At 39.9% G+C, this 22,598-nt stretch overlaps 1 protein-coding gene across 3 annotated transcripts; it reads right to left on the bottom strand.

Moving 5' to 3' along the window:
* Window positions 1–2,537: 2,537 nt before the first annotated feature.
* LOC127808884 (amino acid transporter AVT6A-like) lies at window positions 2,538–20,325 on the bottom strand. Of its 3 annotated transcripts, none has more exons than XM_052347580.1 (5): window positions 19,890–20,325; window positions 18,820–18,972; window positions 4,777–4,980; window positions 3,703–3,902; window positions 2,538–2,961 (listed from the first exon to the last, which is right to left on the bottom strand). In XM_052347580.1, the coding sequence occupies exons 1-5, from the start codon at window positions 20,272–20,274 to the stop codon at window positions 2,932–2,934; spliced, it is 972 nt and encodes a 323-aa protein (XP_052203540.1). In that variant the 5' UTR covers window positions 20,275–20,325; the 3' UTR covers window positions 2,538–2,931. The 3 variants fall into 3 exon arrangements, with proteins under 3 accessions (XP_052203540.1, XP_052203541.1, XP_052203542.1); XM_052347581.1 differs by having other exon boundaries at window positions 3,437–3,902; window positions 19,924–20,062; XM_052347582.1 differs by lacking the exon at window positions 3,703–3,902.
* Window positions 20,326–22,598: the final 2,273 nt, after the last annotated feature.

Raw genomic sequence — 22,598 nt, 5'->3', positions numbered from 1 at the left:
GAAAGGAGAAGAAAATGTTTATATATAAAGGTATTTTGATCATTTTATAATGTTTAATTAGAGTTCATCGGCAATAAAAGAAAAATTGCAACTAGCAATAAACATTAGAGGGGTATTTATTTGTATTTTCTTAAACGTCAAGAATAATTTTTACAATCATCTTAATCATCAGGAATATCACATTTGATTTTTTTCTTATAATATTTATAATTTCTTGAGGTGATGGCTTGTTAGCACTCCAAGTTTGTAGGTTAAGCGTATTATTATAGGTAAATTAAACCAAACACCTTTAAGATTTGATAAAACTAAATAGATACCCTTTGCATATAAAAAATAACCTTAAGCTAGGGATGAAAGAACCTCGTCTAGGTTTGTCCATAGAACTAGGTTCCACTAGCCAACTGCGTCAATGGAGGAAGAACCCAAACAGGGTTTTCTCTATCAAAGACTAGTAAAATTTGAATTTCAGATCCTCTATAGAAAGACAAAAGGGTTTCTTATTGTCATAACCATGGATTTATTCTTTTTCTGCCTTCTAGCATTGGCCAACAAATCAAAGGGTTTGTCATTGTATACTGTGGGTCAAGAAAACTCCGTTGTTTGTTGAAAATCAAAAATCAAACCCCAATAAGGTTCAAGTTTGTAGGTGGATTAGAACTTACGTGGGTTTGATTCATTTGCAAATTGAACACAAGTGCAAAGTTAGAAATAAAGAAATGAGAAAAAGAAAAGATTATAGAAGAAGATTTGACTGATAATGTGATTGCAATTTGAACACTATCATAAGAGAAAATGTGATTGCAATTTCCATCGAAGAAAATATGATTGTCATTATAATAAAAAGTGTGGTCGTGATCGAGGAAAAGAATTGATTGTCTTGGTAAAAAGTATGGGCGATGAGAGAAAAAGTGAAGATAGTTTAAAATTAAGGGTAACATGGTACATTTGCATAAGAAGTTAAGAGCGACGGATCTCAAATCATTTTTGACATATTAAAGCCATCCAACCATTTTCCTAAACTTAAGGGTTCTCAATATAATTTACCTTATTATTATTTACTAGTAAGTTGGAACTAAATGCTTAAATATAGCAATTAAATTTCAATTTTTAAATTTAAAATTGAATGCATTTAAAAAAACAAAAATATAATAGTACTTAAAAAAAGATGATTTAGCCCACCAAAGCCCACAATTTGAGGCTACGCCCTAGCCTGCCCTAAACCCACGAGCTAGATCAACCTAAGCAAGGCCATAGGTCATGCCAAGCCTTCCCTTAGAAATCATCTTTTTTTTTTTAAACTTATTTATTTAACAAGTTAGTCTTAATATAGTAGATTTAATGACCGTTGAATATGAGTTGAATAAACTTGTTTGATATCTCATATCTCTAGTTATATGATAAAATTTTTAGAGTAAATTACTCTCAAATCATATGAAGTTTGAATCATTTGCACAAACACCTTTTATGGTTTAAAATATTTTGAGGTCCATTATAGTTGAGTTGCATTGAACCCCAACATATGGTTATGCCTTCAACCATTGCACCAACGACGGCCTTTGACCATGGCCAACATTCAGGATCAAGTAAAAGAAGACAAACATAACAAGATAGAGAAAGAAGAAATACCTTCTATCAGAACCATCTTCAAACACTTCGTCTCTTCCCAAATGAGAAGAAATACCTTCTATCAGAATCATTAACAACCAATTTTCTTATTCTAATTGACATTACACTAAGGAAGTAGAGGACTCTTGATGTGGTCTGATGTCCACGTCATGTCATTTATGCTATATAGGCATCTAGCTTTAACAAGACAAGATTTCCTAAAAGTGATGAATCGATGAAGGAATGCTAATCACCTCTTGAGCATATAAATCGCCTATCCTAGGAAGGGGATAAAGCCAAGCACCCCACTTTAGAGAATAATCCCCCATCTCGGTCATTGCTTCCTAATTCAAATGCATCCTTGCTAAATCTAGATCACAGTCGATCAAATGCCAAACAGATAGAAATGAACTAAATCACATCTCCAATCTCGACTTTAATCCAGAGACTTAGGCGAGCAAAGAACCCAAGAGCCCCTAAAGGTTACCTTGTACCATCGGTACAGGTATAAGTATCACCTTTCTTCTTTTGCTATTCTTTGCGTGCCTTACTCTTGTGTCTCCGGTCACCAGACATATCCCACGCTCTTCTCTTGCGCATGGGAAGGCCTTTCTGGAGTCACAACGGGCAATAGTAATGACTTATTTTGCAGGCATTAGCAGGAGTCATCCATCAGTAGAAGATAAAAATCCAAAAACCAATTCCATTCTTACAGGTGATATTTCTTTCATCATCTTCTTTGTTCTCTCCCCTAATCCATAGAATATAAACACCACATGGAAGGGGACACACTAAATGTAACATTCATCTTTACAGAAAATTGCAATAACCACAATAAACCCACAAGCAATTCAGTTCTACAGTTAATTCAATCTCAAGTGTCTCCGTGCGGCGAGGTAAAATTGGGTTATTTCAATTAAGCAACTGTAGTCTACTGTTTAAAAGCTAAAACTCATATTTGACTACAAAAGGGTTAGATATAAAGATTATTTTCAATCAGTAGCATTAGATATACAAATTTGAAACAACTGTATAAAAATACAATTCTGCTCCTCGGTAAATTGGGACTCACCAGCCATGACTATCCAGAGTTAGCACATTTTTCTTCAGACGTGGAAGCTATTAATTAGAAGCCTCTTTGAAACGTGAAAATGGTACCTATCTTCACAAAAAAACTGGAGTGTCAGAGATCAAAAAACATAATCATCCACTGGTTACTAACTTGTCTTTACATTGTCATTGTTGAAAATGCTGTAAATATCACTGCAGATGGCTACTGCGCTCGAAGATACAGCCAAAAGTATCATAACCAATGAAATCCGTCTGTCATTCTTTACTGCAATCCCATGGGTGTCCCTGCAGAGCAGAATAACAATGAGTACAGAACATAAAAAATGTTTCACATCATTAGATAGAAAAAAGAACCAACATCTAAATCTGAGAAACATAAACCTGACAAATTCTATGCCCTTTTAAGAATAGGTGATTACGAAATATCTTGATTTTAAGCAATCAGATCTCCTCAATAAAATCAGTTATGATTAAACATGAAAATCTATTTTAGGGACATGTTTCCAAATAACATGTTTATATTGGATGGTATAAAATCATCTAAAGAAGTTGTCATATAATATGTAACAGTTCCTTTAAGCTCATTATTCAGGACAATAATCTCATATTGGTGGCTAAAGAGATAAGGCAGAAACAAATGCCTTGCAGATTATGGCTACCAGCTAGTGTTAAAGATTTTCAAAGCATCTTAATGTTTCTTGCATGGACTATTGTTGCATGTTGCAAAGAGAGTATATCTATCATAATTGAGGTGACTCACTTAAGGGCAATAGCAGCAGGAAAAATGAATCCAACAGAAACAGTAGCTGTGGCACCCGTAAACTGGAATGCGTCCCATATGCTAGGCACAAAATTAGCTCCCAGAAAAATGAAACCCATAAGAAATGCTGTTACTGAGAAGAATCTCCTGTTGTCATAAGCAATGGGAATGGCATGTGGAAAGAGAAGGCCATCTAGGTTGAGGCGAAGGGAAAAAAATCCAATGGGGAAAACAAGCATCAAGTGGAGGCAATAGCTCATTCTCACCACATCATTAATCAGTGCGCTATACGGGATCCCAAGATCAGCATCAAAATTGGCAAGTACATCATCCAGTGTGTGATCTCCAAACAGGAGAAATCCAAAGAAGCTGGTTGCCATGTAGACAATAACGCACAATCTAATTGATGTTCGGACAATTGATTTCATCTGGGTGGGGTCCGATAGTTCATTCTGTATTGGGTGAACTGTATTGGAACAGACAGAAATAAGGAGAAGAATAAAGAGTAGATGAAGTAGTTAAAGTGCATCCAATCTTCAAGTCTTAACTGTTAGATGAGACAAAGCATCTTGAATGGACCACTTTCAATATATAGACTTGGTATATTTACGCACCATCTTTGTGACAAATAAAAGCAAGGACATTTAATGAGACATCCAACAGCTTGTTTAAGTTCTTGAGAGGCAGAAAGTTGATTGAAAAATTATTAGAGCCAGCCTCATTCAAATGATGCAATACTTTTATAAATAGGAAACTGTTTCTCCAGACTGAATGGGACACCTGAATACATTAGATGGAATCCATACACAAATATGAGCATTTTGTTGATTTTCCCCTTGAACAATATGCCACATTCATATTGTCCAATAAATGACATCTAAAAACAATAAAACATTTATAAATTTAAAAAGAACACTTTAATACAGCCTGATCTGAAATATACCAGTTGCACTCGCTAGCAATTAGGTATATTTCACCTTTTGGTCTTTGAGCTGTAGGAAACTCAAAAAACTGCTTCATTAACCAATATTCTGAACTTCCTAGGTTTACAGAACAAAGCTGGGCAACCCGGTCAAATTAGTAATAAATGGGTAGGATGTAGCATTGCATTCTTTATATTTTACCTTCACCGTGATAATTTCACGAACAAATTATAAACCAAGCACCACAAACCCAACACAGGTAGGCTATGGGTCATATGCCTGGATCACAGTTGAATACTTCAATTTATGAGGTTAGAAAAACAAATAAATAAATTTGGAAGGTGACACAGTTTTGAGTCCATTACTTCTGTTTTTCTGAAATGGAAATACAAAAAGGATGTAGATATTAGAACTTACTATTATGGTGGCAGATATAGGCAGTGACTAGTATTGGAATAGTTGTGAAAAGCTTCCAGAAAGATGCCTGATCAACAAGTTCAGGTAACAAACGTGGCATTGCAATGCTTCCATTAGCCAACTTAACAATAGCTACCCCTGCTATTATCACCACAAATACAACTGCCAAACCCACAGATAAGGCTGATGTATATCGCAGGGAATCTGAGAGAAAGAAACAGAGATTTCCATTAATTACAACATCAACATGAGAACCACAGCCAAGTGGCCCATGCACCATGCATATCCATGCAGTTTCAGAGGCCAATATATGGTCACAAAAGATAAAGCAGGTCTGTTAACGTGGAAGAAGAAGCAACAAAGTACTTAAAATTTATCCTTCAAGCATGCAGAATCATGGGCATCCTAGTAGGGTTCAAATTGAACTTTTCTAAGTTTTGGATTTCTCAAAGTCTAAGGGAGCAGATGCTAATTTCTTACCAAGACAAAAAAAACCCTCAAAATTTCAAAGGCATACATAATTTTAGAAACATTGGGGACGGGAGGGGAGGTTTTCCTGGCCGAGCCTATTATTGGATTAATGTGCCTTGAAGGCTATACATTTATTTATTTATTTATTTCTATAACATGATGTTCATAATCTCCTTTATATTATAAAAAAAGAAAAGCTCAAATTTTCACAGGCAGACAGAATTTTAGAAACTTTGAGGAGAGGGTGGGGGGTTGCCCCCTCTGGTCGTATTGAGGATTACTGTGTTTTGAAGGCTATAAATTACATTTGTTCATCACTATATCATATTGCTTATTCTCATTTGTATTATCTATATTGTGTTCTGATTACAAATGGTAGATGACTTGTATCGGGTACAGGATTGGTATTTTGGGACAATGTTCCGTACATATGACCTTTTCTGGTTACTTAGTCAAGATCTCGGATGAAAGCAATGTCCAAGATCTTGGATGTACCAGAATATTTCTCAGGAAAGCTGTCAATTCTTTTCTGTTATGTTAGTTGACAGCTGTATACTTTCAGTTACAATTTTAACTGAAAGAACTGTCTTTAAGAGTATCTATATAAGCTACTCGAGATGGTTTTGGGAGGTTGTTGAGTAATAACAGATTGAATTCTTCTCTCTCTTAAATTCTCTCCCTAATTTCTCCCTCATCTTTCTCTCTCCCTCATTTCTGTCTTCGAACAAACCCTAGGTCAGGAACCAATTCCTGACAAATTGGTATCAGAGCAGCCAATCCTCAGTTGCTGTTGAAGAAGCAAGCATAGATCCTCTGTTGCTGCTGAAGAAGCAAGCAGAATCGGAATTGTGGAAGGAGATAATGGCAGAAGGAATGAGAATGAAACAATTGGAGGACAGGCTGGACTCAATGGAGCTAGGATTGTGCAAGACTCAGGAGGAGGTGAGTCGTGGCAGGGCTGAGAATGCTGCCACTCATGAGATAGTGCAGACATTAGAGAGAGGAGTTAAGGAAGAATTCTCCAATTCAGCCAAAGGTTGGATGGATTCCTGAGCATGTTTTCAAAAATACCTCAGGCCAGCCTACCAGTAGATTTTCCTCCAAGATCCACTTCAGAACTGATCCTTACAGGAGCAGGAATCCTCCCTCATACTTCTACCTTACAGGAAGATGAGGAAAGACCTGAATTGGGGGTAGTATAGGTAAGAGGATCTTATCAAACTCACCAACACACACCGATGCCAAAATGGTGGATTAGGACGTGTGAAAGAGTCTTCCAGTATTATAACGTGATGGAGTGCCCAGAAAGTTAATCTAGTAGCAAAATATCTTAATGATATGGCTGATGCTTGGTATCAAGGATGGAGTAGAATGAGATATGAACTGAACTAGAATGAATTCGTGGAGGATTTTTGTGATAGATTTGATGAAAGATCTATGGCTGATGTGATAGAGGAATTCAATAAGTTGAAGGAAGAAGGCTGGGTGATGGGTTATCAGCTCAAATTTCAAGAGTTGAAATCACTGTTGCTTATTTCTCATCCATCGTTAAATAAGCCTTATTTTGTGTCAAGTTTTATTAGTGGCTTAACTGAAGAATTGAGATCTACGGTGAAAATGGTGCAGCCAGCAACTGTTAAGCAGGCTGCTGAGAAAGCCAGATTACAGGAATTGGCATTGGAAGCAATTTTTAGGAAGCATAAGGTTCGGCCTAAAAGCCATCCATTAATTGGCAAACAACCTGGAGGAAATCCTAGGGCTGCAAATTCTGGAATGTCTAAAGGAAATGTGAATCCTAAGGCTTTTACCAAAATCCAATCCGGTTAAGCCATTCACTATGGATCAAAGAAGGCAGCTTGGACTATGTTTCAGGTACAGCAGTTAGTATGGAACCAAAGAAAATTGCTGCAATGGTTGAACGGCCTGGACCAACTACTGTTATGGCTTTGAAAGGATTTCTAGGATTGACCAGAAATTACAGGAGGTTCATAAAAATTATGGGATTATTAGTAAACCCTTAACTGAACTGCTTAAGAAGGACGGTTTTCAATGAAATCCTCAAGCAAAGGCAGCCTTTATAAGCTTGAAAAAGGTTATTGTCAAGACTCTAGGGTTATAACAGTAATTGCAGCCTATAGCAATTACTGTATTGTACTTTAGTGCTGCTGTTCACATTGTACCTTTCAGTTACAACTAAAACTGAAAGCTAGAAAGCCTATAAATAGGCTAATTCTTAGAGGATGGGAATTATTGTTGAATTACATGATTCTTTTCTCTCTCTCTATTCTTTCTAATCTCCCTTTCTCTCTGTTATGCGTGAAGATACTGAAGAGCAATGCAAGCATGGCAGCCTGAAAAAATGCCACGTGGCGGCCTGAGGAAGCGCCACGTGGCGGCCTGAGGAACCAAAGAAGGCCACCCAGGGGCGCGGGCGCGCCTAGCGCGGCCCTCCGCGCTTGCGCAACCCCGCGCTCGCCCGGCCAAGCAGCACGCGGCTGGGCGTGCGCACGGCTGCGGGCGCGCCCCTGCACAAAGACGACCGCGCGCATTTGCGCGCGGTCCTCCCCCGAGAGAGGGTCACTCGGGGGTGAGGTACCCCCAAGCGCCCCCGCCCGGGGGCGCCCAGCTGCGCGGGCGCAGCTGGGCGTGCGCACGGCCGCGCGCGCGCGCCCCTGCACAAGGGCGGCCGCGCGCATTTGCGCGCGGTCCTCCCCCCCCCCCCCCGAGAGAGGGTCACTCGGGGGTGAGGTACCCCCGAGTGCCCCCACCCGGGGGCGCCCAGATGTGCGGGCGCAGCTGGGCGTGCGCACGGCCGCCCGCGCAGCCGCGCGCATCTGCGCGCAGTCCTCCCCCCCGAGAGAGGGTCACTCGGGGGTGAGGTACCCCCGAGTGCACCCCCCATGCGCACAGGCGGCCCCGCGCGCCCTTGCCGGCGGGCGGCCGCGCACACCCTGCTCGCGGCTGCCCGCGCACGCAGCCGCCCGCGGGCGCAGCTGCTCACTCGCACAACCTCCCGCGCACGCCCCCCTTTCGCACCCGGTCCCGTGCACTTGCGCGCACGACCCCTCGTGCTCTCCTTGCCTGCACTCGTGCAAACCCCCGGGTGAGGGTCACCCAAGGCGCCGCACTGACAGCCACGTGCCACGTGCCCCCTATCCTTGCACCACCGCCTCCAAGAAACTCGGCCTAAGACTATTCTCGCGAGACTTGGTCAAAGCCTCTCCGAGATTCTTGCCACAAAACTCGGAACACGCGACACATGGATGCCCCTCTTGTTGCTATAAATAGGAGGTCACTTTCCCTCATTCGGTATGCAATCTCTGGTTCTCGCATTTACTCTCTTACTTTCGAATACTCAATTTCTACGGTGATCTAACTTAAGCATCGGAGGGTCCGCGCGGGGACTTTCGCCCGCGCTCCTAACCGATTCTTTCTCTAATAGGTCATCCATTGCTCGGAAACGCCTCCGGAGACTCACCCATCGCTGCCACATTACCCCGGGAGACTCACTCATCGCTCAGATACGCCATACGAGGGTCATCCATCGGTGGTTTCCCATTTTATAAATTTTATTGTTGTAATCATGTAACAACACTCTCAATTCTCTCTTCCTCGATTTCTTCCAAATTATATCAGAAAAGTCAGGTTCTGATACCTAACATTTTGGTATCAGATCAGCCGATCCTCAGTTGCTGAATTTAGATCCAGGCAATTCCTGGAGGTTGTTTCAGAGGTGGATCCAGGCAATTTTTGGAGGCAGTTTCAGAGGCGAGCAGTAGAGATGGCTGAGGGAACTCGCATGAAGCAGTTAGAGGTGAGATTGGAGACAATGGAACTAGGTTTACGACAGACTCAGGAAGAGGTGAGTCACTGCCGAGAAGAAAATGCTGCAACAAGAGAAATTGTGCAGAAAGCTTTTGCTAATTTTGGCCAAAGGCTGGACGAATTTTTGAATATGTTTTCAAAAATTCCTCATGCTAGTTTACCAGTGCATTTTCCACCTAGATCCACTGCAGATCCAATCATATTAGGTGCTTGAATCCTTCCCCATGCTGTGGATGTAATTGAGGAGTTTAATAAATTGAAATAGGAAGGATCTGTGATGGAATACCAGATCCAATTTGAAGAATTGAGATCCTTATTGCTGAATTCACATCCTACTTTGACTGAGCCTTACTTTGTTTCCAGTTTTATCAGTGGCTTAACTGAGGAATTGAGGCCAACAATAAAGATGATGCAGCCTGCAACTGTTAAGCAGGCTGCTAAGAAAGCAAGGTTGCAGGAGTTGGCATTGGAGACAATCTTTGGAAAGCACGAGATCCTACCTAAAAATCATCATTCAACCAGTCAGCAGTCGGAAGGAAATTCTCGGACTGCAAATTCAGGACTGAATCAAGGAAATTTAAATCCTAGGATTTATACAAACCCTAATTCAGTTAAATCTCCTTCTATGGAGCAAAGGAGACAGTTAGGATTGTGCTACAAATGTGGTGAAGAGTTTAATCCAGGAAATCAGGGCAGAAGGCAAGGGTTGAATATGGAGGGATTGGATGAAGAAAAAGAAGAAGAAGAATAGGAAGATGTTGTTGAAGAGACAGAGATTCTCAAGGAAGAATTACAAGGAGATGAAGGAGGAGAAATCTCCTTCCATGCCTTAAAAGGTTGTCCTACTGGTAAAATAATTAAGGTGAAGGGAATGGCAGGAAAAAGGAGGTTGATGGTGTTAATTACAGTGGCAGTACTCATAGCTTCTTGGATGAAGCAACTGCCAAAGCTTTGAAATGTAAAGTCACAGCCACTTTTCCTTTATCTGTGACTGTTGCTAATGGCAGCAAAATGTATAGTAAATACAAGTGTATTGATTTCAAATGGATGATGTAAGGCCAGGAATTCACAGTAGATTAGCGAATTCTGAAGTTGGAAGGCTGTGATATTGTTTTGGGAGTAAATTGGATAAGAACAGTTAGTCCCCTAATCTTTGACTTCAACAAATTAGAAGTCACTTTTGAGGTAGAAGGGAGGAAGTTGACATTGACTGGGAGCCTTTGTCACGGCCCTAGGTTTTCCTAGGGTTTAGAATGGAATTTTGGAGGAGTTTGAAGAAGAAAGAACAGAATGGAGGGGGGAAACATAACAGAAAGAGGGAGAAATTGAGAAGAAAGGGGAAGGGTTCAGACGAATAGAGAGGAAGATAAGAGTGAGGGGGAAAACAGAATGGTCTCATTCCATCAATTCAAAGCTACCTATTCTCTATTCAACAGCCTATTTATAGGCTGTTTACATCCTTTCGATTATTATCAAACTAATCAAACTAACACACTAACAAACTCAAGTAACTAACAAACTCCAGAACAATTACAACTATTGCCCTTTGGGTCATGACAATTCCATCCTTTTTGAGAGGTTTCTTGTCCCCAAGAAACTTATTACAACTGTGCCTTATTTGTCACCCGATTCCCGCTGATTATTCTCCTTCGTATTCGTTCTCTACTTCTTCCATGTTCAATAACTGCCCTGGGCATCAGTGGCTGGGGCTGAATTTATCCCCACATTTATAACATAATCCTAATTTCCTTTTCTGCTCTATAGCAGTTGATTTGGCTACATCATGGCTTGGGTAAACTTCAGAATTCACATTTACTTGGTTCCCCTCCAATGGCTGATAGAACATAGGCTGAGTTACTATTGCGATCGTGTTCTTACTGAAAATCGCTTCCAATGCAAGCTCCTGTAACTTTGCTGTCTCAGTAGCCTGCTTCACCGTCATCGACTGCATCATCTTGACCATCGGTCTCAGTTCCTCCTTAAGACTACTAATGAAGCTGGACACAAAATAATGCTCAGTTAGTGCTGGCTGTGAACTCCACATCAAGGATCTTAACTCCTCAAATTGAATTTGATAGTCAACCACTGATCCTTCTTGTCTCAACTTATTAAATTCTTCAATCAAATCCGTCATAGAATTTTTCCCAAAACGTTCGTACAGGTCTCCAGCAAACTCAGCCCAACTGACCTAAACTTTCCTTGTTTGAAGCCAGCCTTGATACCATGAATCAACTATATCATTAAGATAGGCTGACACCAAATTGATTTTCTACCCATCTGTTACATTGTAAAATTGAAAAAATCTCACATCTACGAATCCACCACTTCGGTTTCACTCCATCGAAAACAGGCGTTTCTAGTCTTGGTGCAGGAGTGCAAGTAGAGGTTTAGATTTACTTCTTATTGGAACAGCTGGGCCCCGATTCACAAGTGACTATCGTCTCAGTTGCATCTTCTTGAAATCGCCTTCGATCTACTTCCAAAGACAGCCTAGCTCGTTTCGATGGATTTGCTATTGGATTTCACAGCCGAAAATCATCGAAATCACAGCCAAGAACCGTTGGCTCTGATACCATTTGTCACAGCCCTAGGTTTTCCTAGGGTTTAGAATGGAATTTTGGAGGAGTTTGAAGAAGAAAAACAGAATGGAGGGAGGAAACAAAACAGAAAGAGAGAGAAATTGAGAAGAAAGGGGAAGGGTTCAGACCAACAAAGAGGAAGATAAGAGTGAGAGAGAAAACAGAATGGTTTCATTCCATCAATTCAGAACTACCTATTCTCTATTCAACAGCCTATTTATAGGCTGTTTACATCCTTGCGGTTATTACCAAACTAATCAAACTAACACACTAACAAACTCAAGTAACTAACAAACTCCAATACAATTACAACTACTGCCCTTTGGGTCATGACAACCTTGAAACCAGAGAATGCAAGGTGATCATCGAAAGGAAACTACAGAAATTGTTTCTACAAAAAGGGGCTCAGGTGACTTAGCTGTATTCTTTACATGCTGTTGAGATGGAAGAATGGACAGAGTTGGAGGAAAGCAACGAAAAATTTATAGATGAAGAACACTCAATGGCTGCAAGCACTGCTACTTTACAACACCTTGTCACAACCCCGAGGATATACAAGGATATATTAGTAATTATGTATTAGATGTATTGTAGCAGGTTGTACCTTGCAATATTGTAGCTGTTGTACCTTTCAGTTATATTATAACTGAAAATCTAAAGGATTAGGTAGTGTTGAATGATAATAGAAATTTGTTTCTCTCTCAACCTCTCTGATCTCTCTCCTGATTCCCTCTGATTCTCTTTCTATCTCTGTTATGCTTGAATCCTCCCTCATTTCTTCTGATTTCTCCCTCCAATTCTGTTCTATCTTCCCCGATTTCTTCCAAACTTCCTCTTAAATCCATAGGTTAAACCTAGGTACACGACACTCCTTTCTGAGGTACAACGACCTAACTCTTTACAATTATTATTGATGGAATTTGAGGACTTATTTGCTAAATTAACCACCTTACCTTCAACCCGACCTTTTGACCATTCCCTTCATCTCAAACCAAATTCAGAACCTATGAATATACGGTCCTACAAATATCCTCTTCTTCAACAGGCTGAAATAGAAAAGCTAGTTAAAGACATGCTAGCTAATTTTATCAAACAGCCTAGCCAAAGCCCATTTGCATCCCTTGTCCTTCTTGTTAAGAAAAAAGATGGAACTTGGCAATTTTGTATCGATTATTGTCAACTCAAGCCCCTACTATTAAAAACAAATTTCCTATCCCTATCATTGAGGACCTTCTTGATGAGTTAACCAAAGCCACTGTTTTTTCTAAATTGGACCTTAGGGCAAGGTACCATCAAATCAAGATGAGACCTGATATACCAAAGACTGTCTTTAGAACTCATCAAGGCCTTTATGAATTCACTGTCATGCCTTTTGGATTAACTAATGCCCCTGCCAACTTCTAAACCCTAATGAATCACATTTTCAACCCCTATTTGAGGAAATTTATACTTATTTTTTTTATGATATCCTCATATACAATTAATTTGTGACAATCAAGTTGCCATGCATATTGTTTCTGATCCTGTTTTCCATAAGAAAACTTAGCACATTAAAGTTGATTACCACTTTGTTAAGGAGAATGTGCTCTCTAGGGATATAGTTACACCATTTGTGGGTGGCTCCAATGATTAGTTGGTTAATTTACTCACCAAGTCACTTAGGGGTCCTTGTATGGGTTACATTTGTACCAAATTAGGCTGCTCAATATATATGCTCCATTTTGAGGGTAAGTACTGAATAGTATAAGTGAGGGTATGAGTGTAATATACCACTTGTATTTATATACTCTTGTAATATCACTAGACGTAGAAATACATAATTGCCACGAGACGTGCCCTTAGTTACAAAAATTTTGATTTCTATTGCTATAACTTTTGTTATTTCTTTTACTATTGTAATTATGTTGAATGAGTTTGTTAGCCTAGAGGATACCCACGTGTAATGGCTAGAATAAGACAAAGGATGTTGTTACAACTGTAAAGGGGATAGGGTCTGTTGTGGCAGCATCCCTTGACTGGATGAATATACTCCCCAAGGCTCTCTTGGAGGAGATTATCGAATATCAAAGAAAGAATTTTGAATTATTCCTCAACCTTCTCTTGTCTCTCTCTAACTCTCTTTCTTCTCTCCCTTTCTCTCTTCTCTCTGTTCTACTCTGATTCTTCATTGTTGCATTTCCAATTCACATCGAATTAGGAGAGCAACCATTGTCACAGCCTAGTAGTGACAATTTGGTATTAGAGCTCAGTCCTAGACGAAGTTCTTCTTGAAGGTGGTGTGATAGCGGAAGGAACCCCCATGAAGAACTTTGAGTCACAGCTGCAGCAAGTAAACTCGACCATGTCTAAGTTCCAGAACTGAGTGGATCAATTGGAGCTTGGGCCTAAACGGAACCATAAGGTGATCATCGTAGTAGATCGCAAGGTGGAAGGCTCAATCGCAGGGTTGGACGGAGCTCTCTCTCAAATGCGGGAGGATATCACGCAGATGAGAGAAGAAATGGGAGCACAACTACAACAGTTTATGGTGATGTTTACTCGCCAAAATTCGGTAAGAATTGCTCCCGATTTTCCTCCTAGGGATAGAACCAAGCCGATTTTACAGAATAATAAGATGAATCGGATGAATGGGACTTCTGAAATTGAGGTCAAATCGGAAGAGGAAGTAGAAGCAACGATGGATAGAGGGCATGAGGTCCAGGGCAATCATCAACATCTAAGATTTCTCATGCCTCGAATAGAGATCCTTGTGTTGAAATGGACCAACCCCCTAGGTGGTGGTTGAGGAAATGTGAACGGATGTTTGATTGGTATAATGTACCAAAGGGTAGAAGGCTGGCTTTAGCTATTGCCTACTTTAATGATGTGGTAGACGCCTAGTTCCAAGGGTGGACCAGAGTGAGGGACAATTACACTTGGTAGGAATTTTCTGATAAACTGTGTGAAAGGTTTGGGGAAAGGAGTATGTTAGATATCATAGAAGAGTTCAACTAGCTAAGGCAAGTGGGAGAAGTAAGAGCCTATCTAAGAAGGTTCGAGGAACTGAGATCCTTAGTGATTAACCATAACCCACACCTTGCAGAGGCCTACTTTGTATCTAGTTTCTTGAGTGGACTTAATGATGATCTAAGACCTATAGTGAAAATGATCAAGCCCCGAACTGTAGAATAAGTAGCAGAGAGTGCAAGGCTGCAGGAGATGGTAGTGGAAGCCTTGATGAGGAAGCAAAGGTAGCAACAAAAGGCTCTTACAATGGGGACTTTTAATCAGGGAGGAAAAGGCTATAATCGTGAGATGATTAAGGGTAACATCGAGGTGAAGAATTTTTTTTTTTGGGGGGGGGGGGTCAGGGTCAGGAGAAGGCCCAATGAGCAAAGAAGACAACCCGGTTTATGCTTCAAGTGCGAAGATAAATATTATACCGGACACTAATGCAAGCGTCGGTTGTTACTGTTGGAAGGAGATACTAGAGAACGGCTGGAAGAAGAAGAAGAAGAGATCGAAGAGAGTGGGGAGTCAGGGGAAGAAGATAATGGAAAGATATCACTACATGCCTTGAAGGGGGTAACTAATAACAAGATAATCAAGGTAGAGGGAAAGGTGAAGGACTGTAGCCTTCTAATTTTGATTGGTGGGAGCACCTACAGCTTCCTAGATGAAGGCACGACTAGGAGGTTGAAATGTCCACTTATAGGAACCCAACCCCTGAGTGTGACAGTGGCTAATGGGAGTAGGGTGCTAAGTAAGTCATCTTGCCATGGTTTTTGTTGGAAGATGCAGTGGGAGGAGTTTAACACCAATCTCAGGCTGTTGCAATTGGGAGGTTGTGACGTGGTACTAGGGGTTGACTGGATGAAGGGTGTGAGCCCCATAAGTTTTGATTTTAACCGGATGGAGGTGTCTTTTGAGAAGGGGGTAACTATTAACAAATGGTGCCAACTAACACAATTGTTCTCAATTGTGGCAGTGGAGGAGGGACCTAATAGGGTGATGCAGGAGAAATTCACCTGACAGTCAGCACTCATCAAGGAAAACTTGATCAGGTACACCTATTGCACCTTATTGATGAATTACTGATAGAATTTAGGGACCTCTTTCTTGAACCCACCACCCTTCCCCCTACCCAAGCATTGGATCATGCTATTGACCTTAAACCCAATACTAAACCTATTAACATTAGGTCTTATCATTATTCCCCAACCCAAAAAACAGATATTGAAAATATGGTGAGGGAAATACTAAACTAAACTTTTATAAGACCTAGCCAAAGCCCTTTTGCCTCCCCAATCCTCTTAGTAAAGAAAAAGGATGGATCATGACATTTTTGTGTGGATTATCACCAACTTAATGCCTTAACCATCAAAGACAAATTCCCCATACCTCTTATGGAAGACCTAATGGATGAACTACACAATGCCAAATTCTTTTCAAAGCTTGACCTCCGCTCGGGCTACCATCAAATTAGGATAAAGCCTGAAGATGTTCATAAAACTGCCTTTAGAACACACCATGGACATTTTGAATTCTTGGTGATGCCCTTCAGGCTCACCAATGCCCCAGCCATTTTTCAGTCTCTCATGAACCGCATTTTTGAATCATATCTAAGGAAATTCATACTTGTATTCTTTGATGACATCCTTATTTATAGCCCAACTTTAGACCAGCACTTGACTCACCTAAGAACCACATTTGAGGTCCTTAGATCTGACCAACTTTTCATCAAAAGGTCTAAATGTGCCTTTGGACAAGATCAGGTGGAGTATTTGGGTCATTTAATTTCAGGAGATGGGGTTAGTACCGACCCACGGAGTGTGGAAGCCATGTTGGCTTGGCTTAAACCAACTATGGTAAGGGCTTTGAGAGGGTTCCTTGGGCTTACCGAATACTATTGCCAGTTTGTTAAAGGGTATGGTGTTATTAGTAAACCCCTAACGGATCTCTTAAAGAATGGGAAATTTAGATAAGGGCAAGAAGCTGAGGAAGCTTTTGAAAGATTGAAAGGGGCAATGAGTAGAGTACCTGTCTAGGGTTTGCCCGATTTCAGCAAACCTTTTGTATTGGAGACAAATGCATGTGGGGCCAGAATTGGTGCTGTGTTGATGCAAGGAGGTAGGCCCTTGGCATTCCTAGGCCAAGCTTTAAGCCCAAGGCATCTTGGCCTTAGCATATATGAGAAAGAATTTTTGGCAATGCTGGTGGTTGTTGAAAAATGGCAGCACTACTTAGAGGGAGAGAGATTCATAATCAAGACGGATTGTGAGAGTTTGAAATTTTTGTTATAGCAAAAATTGCAAACTCAATTACAAAAGAAAGGAATGGCCAAATTGATGGGGTTAGAGTATACAATACAATACAAGAAGGGCAAGGAAAATGTGACAGTGGATGCACTCTCAAGATGTCATGAGAAGGGGAGTGTTGCAGCCATAACCACTATAATTCTAGAGTGGTATCAAGAAGTAATGGACAACTATGAAGGAGATGAACAGGTGAAGGAGATCTTGGAGAGGTTAGCTATGGGGCCTAAAGAAACAGATGAGTACACGTTGGTGGAAGGAATGTTGAGGTACAATGGCAAGATAGTTATTGGTGACAGTGAGAATCTCAAGAGGAGGATTTTACAAGCCCTACATGAGTCCCCTTTAGGGGGACACTCGGGGATTCAAAACACCTACCTCCGGGTGAAGCAATTATTCCATTAGCCCAAGCTCAAGGCAAAAGTGAGGGAGTTCATGCTAGCTTGTGACACCTATAAGAGGTGACACCTATAAGAGGTTACCTACCAATACCCGTTCAAGCTTGAACTAGTGTGTCTATGGACTTTATTAAGGGGTTACCTAAATCAAAAGGGAAGGGCAACATACTGGTTGTGGTTGATAGATTAACCAAATTCACCCATTTTATAGGGCTTGCCCATCCTTGTACAGCCCAAGAGGTGGCCAAGGTATTTTTGGATCAGGTGGTGGCACTACATGGAGTTCATAAGTCTATAATTTCATATTGTGACAAGATCTTCACAAGCCTCTTGCAACAAGAACTTATGAAGGCACTAGGAACTAAACTTAATATGCCTACAGCCTATCACCCTCAATCATATGGGCAAACTGAGATGGTGAATTAGAGTTTGGAAACCTATTGGAGGTGTGTTTGTATCGTGCAACCTAAAAGATGACATAGGTGGCTTTCCTTGGCCCAATAACGGTATAACTCTAACCACCACACCTCCTTGAAAATGTCCCCATAACGGACAAGGTTGGGAATGTGGCTTATTGCTTGTAACTCAGCCCCAAACTTAGTGTCCAAACTCAGCCCCAGATATTTTGAACCATTTCTCATAACAAACAAGGTTGGGAAGGTGGCCTACCGCTTGTAACTTCCCGAGGAATCACATATTCATCTGGTGTTCCATGTGTCCCTCTTGAAGAGGTCAGTGGGAATCGAGCAGGTGAACCCAGCATTGCCTTCACTTTCTAAGAAGAAGGATAGGGTGGAAGAACCAAAGGCCATATTAGACAAAAGGGCGGTTTACAACCAAGGAGTTCCACTCATCCAAGTCTTGGTAAAGTGGCAGAATGGGTCAATAGATAGCAGCACCTGGAAGTACTTGCCCAGTTTACTTAAGTAGTTTCCAAGAGCAACTAGCCTCCTTAGACTTTCTTGAGGACAAGAAATTTGTTAAAGGAGAGGGAATTGTCACGAAACACGCCCTTAGTTACAGAAATTTTGATTTCTATTGCTGTTACTTTTGTTATTTCTTTTACTGTTGTAATTCTATTGAACGAGTTTGTTAGCCTAGAGGGTACCCACGTGTAAGGGCTAGAATAGGACAAAGGAGGTTGTTACAACTGTAAAGGGGATAGGATTTGTTGTGGTAGCGTCCCTTAACTGGATGTATATACTCCCCAAGGCTCTCTTGGAGGAGATTATCGAATATCAAAGAAAGAATTCTGAATTCTTCCTCAACCTTCTCTTGTCTCTCTCTAACTCTCTTTCTTCTCTCCCTTTCTCTCTGTTCTACTCTGATTCTTCATTGTTGCACTTCCAATTCACATGGAGAGCAACCATTGTCACGGCCTAGTAGTGACAATAATATTTTATTATTTTACAAAAACATTTACTTTTAGACACAGACAATACTGGATAAAAATGAAGAAAGCCATTGAAAGCTCACCCACTCGCTTGAATGATAAAAGAGGTGCAAAAACAAGGAGGGTTGAGAATAGTAGTATAATGAAGCGCTTCATCCACCATTGTTGGCCAAACCATTCTTCAATCACACCTGGATAGTGGACTCCGTCTGACCATGTCCCTGACAGCACATCACCTGTTCACAGACACCAAAACTTATGATACAACACATAATTGATCTTCTTGCACCTAACATGGATGGCTAGACAACCTAATTAGCACCAAATGACATGATAATCAAATTGACAAACACTCACGCTGTTATTAGCATCTGACTCATGAAAACTTCACAGTTGAGAATTCAGAAAAGGAAACAGAAGGCACTACACCCAAATCTTTCGGGATTTGATTGACAAGAAAGGAAAAAGTCCAGAAAATGGTAATTTCATATTTTTGTTGACCTTTTCAACGGCATACCCCAGTAATGTTGAAACAACAAAAGAAAGAAAAAAGAAACATCAGAAAATTTTCACTTTCATTTTAAAAAGTTATTGATTGTCAAGATTCTAACTTAACCTTTTCCATTCTTTTCAAGTGCGAGTCTTTTATTTGGATTTATGCATAAGGTTAATTCAGACAAACTGAAAAAGTTATATTCATGCCTGTGCAATTCAAAACAAAAACAAAAACAAAAAAAACTTATTTTGTAGAAGGCTTAAGAAAATACAGAAAATTTCCTTTCTTTTCACTTTAACTTAATTCAGTTTCCTTTGTTATACTTGTCATCTTTAGCGTTTTATTTATTTATTTTTGAATCTAAACAAACATAGACGAGCCAAAGAACAACAAAATAAAGTCTCCCCAAGGATGACTGTTGCGGGTGCCCGCGTCCAAAACAAGGCACAAGAAGTTCGCGCAATAAACATGAATGTACCTGGTCTAAAGCAGTGAAAAATGACTTTTGGCCGTGGATACTGCTCGATTGAACAATAAAAATAAAAAAATAATAAATTCTACCAAGTTAATTTCGCATGATAAACAAATATCAAGATTTCGTCAAAGAAAACGCAAACGGGAAATTCTGGTCTCTAGAAATGTTGCAATGGTTTATACCAATAATGATCATGTAGACGACGAGGGTACCGACGTTGTTAATGACGATACAGAACTGCAAGATATTCCGGCCCGTGCCTCCGAACGCGTCGCCGACAAGTCCCGAATATGATAGGGCCTTGGAAGCCCTGCTGAACCTCAAGATCATGTTGATCGACGCCTCTGTGAGCACCGCCCCGAGTACGATAAGGATCAAACCCGGAACCATCCCCAGCTGCTTGAGCGTGGCGGGGAGGGCCATGATTCCGGCGCCGACGATGGTTGTGGAGAGATTGAAGACGGCGCCCGAGAATGAGGCGCCGGAGAAGTCGAAGTCATCGTGCTTCTGCTGGGAGAGGAGCGGCGACCTAGGGCTTTGGCGATACTTCCGATCGCCGAAGGCCATAATCGTTTTTTTTTTTTTTTTTACTCTGAAGCTTGATTTGGGGATCTTCGGATGTTTGGCGCCTAATTAACTACTGCACCGGCTTCCAATTCCAAATACGAAAGGGGAAAATTCTATGCGGGACCCGTCCACGGCCCCACCTGTGGACCGGCCAATAGTAGGCGCCACGTCACATGTGGCAGAAGATCAAATTAAAATTTAAAATTAAGGCACGTTCTTTTTATTATTTTTAGGTAATTTTTTGTTTTTAATTTTTTGAAATAATCAAAACTCGTTTATTTATTCATTTTTAAAAATATATTTTTCAAAACACAAACTTTTTGTACACAAAACTTAAAACACTGAAATCACATTTTTGTTGTTTTCAACCAAAACAAATTCTTTGAATCCAAAATGCAGAAAATATTTTCTAGGTTCGACTCTTCCTTCTCTCTTCTTTTCTTCTCTTCTCTTCTTTTCAAAGCTCAGCCACCACCTCCATCACTGACCATCGTCGTTTGACAGTTAAACGGTCGAGCATTGAGATCGACAATCCAGATCCATCGAACAACAGTCATTGATCGCCCCCCGTCGCTTCCCTTGCATTAGGATCAACAACCCAGATTCGCCACCTTTGATTGTCGAACGACCATCATCATCTGTCTCCAGCATCTGTCTCTAGCCACTGTCGTCATTCGAATCGCAGCTTGCCTTGCCTCGCTTTTGCCAATCATTTATTCCTTCTGTGATTTCTTCCTCTTGCAACTCCTTCTCTTCAAGGTTTCAGATTTGGGGGTTTGAATTTTGAAATTAGAGTTTAATTTGATGGTTTATAAGTTTGATGTGGATGTAATAATTTTGTGCAATAGCAACGAAGGAGAATCAAAATATGTATGTAAGTTTTTTTGTTTTGTTTTGTTTGAATAATAAACTGAATATGTAATATGACTTTTCTCTATTAATTTTCCTTTCCAATGATATTTTTAGGATTTTGAATTTTGTCTATAATAAACCAATATTCTGTTATTTTGTGATTTATAATTTCTTTCTTCAGTGTCTCATGTTGTAAGTAATCTAAATCCCGAAATTAATGTCAAATTTTAATTTGTAAGGAAAAATAAATTTTTCACGAGGCAAATAGTTGAGCCAAATTAAAAATTGCTTTAGAAAGCACTTTGCAATTTCAATGTATTACATATGTTTGGATTATCAGTTATCTCTTGTATTATACTTTAAAGTCTTTGAATCAAATTTATTGAATAAAATATCATAAAATAATTTTTTCACAAAATTCAAAAGTAAACGCATTTTCTAATTTTTTATTTTGAGAAATAATTTTTCAAAATAACAAAAAAAATTCATTTTCAGTAATCTTAAAACAGACACTCAAAACAAAAATTAAAAATGAATTCAAATTTTGAAATTGAAAACTAAAACACAAATATAACACCACCTAAATTTTTTACAATTACAAAAACTTCAAACAAAATGCTCTCTCTCTCTAATTGTTCAGCGGCTCTATTTCTTTCTCTAGCGGCCTCTTGGCTCTCTCTCTTTCACCATTCACCAATTCTTCTAGGCAAGACCGCAACTCTTTAGTTTCTTTTCTTTCTCTAGCTATCTCCTCAACTCCCTTTCTAACTATTCATTGCCCCCTTCTCTCTCCAACTGTCTCTTTAGCTCATTCTCTTTCTCACTGTTCACTAGCTTTCCTTGGCAAGACCGAGTCTCTTTTGCTTCCTTTCTCTCTTTGGTTGTCTTCTCATCTCCTTCTCCAATTGTTCACAGACTTTCTCTCTCTCCAATTGTCTCTTCAACTTCTTATCTCTCACCATTCACTAGCTCTCATGTTTTTGAAAAATCATGCTATAAATATAAAATGAAAATGCTTGAAATATGAAAATCGAATGCAAGAGAATAAAAAATTGACAACATACAAGATTTATAGTGATTTGACACAACTCAGCCTAATCTATCACCTTAACTCCTCACCAAAGATTTAAGTTATAACCTCAACTTTTATAAGCTCAACTAGAATCTCTAGTTTTCTGGACCAAGCAATAACCTTATAACCTTTTTCATGATATAAGGCAACGACTTTTATAGCAAATTTAGAGAGAAAAATATTTGAGCAAAAGCTCACAAAGATAACAATTCTCAAACACGTATGAGCATAAACTCACAAGACAAATGACCCTAAAACAGAATATGAAACAAAGAATAAAAGGGATCTTACAGTACAGACAGAGAGAATTAAAAGATAAAAAGTAGAAGCTTTTAGTTCAGCTCAGCCTTTAAATATTCAAGTAGTGGAATATTTAAAGGCAAATGAATGCTTTTAGTTC

The sequence above is a fragment of the Diospyros lotus genome, chromosome 8 (genome assembly GCF_014633365.1).
Source record: "Diospyros lotus cultivar Yz01 chromosome 8, ASM1463336v1, whole genome shotgun sequence".
NCBI lineage: Eukaryota > Viridiplantae > Streptophyta > Magnoliopsida > Ericales > Ebenaceae > Diospyros > Diospyros lotus.
Note: the sequence above shows the minus strand (reverse complement) of the source record. Positions and strands in the feature narration are given on the sequence as shown.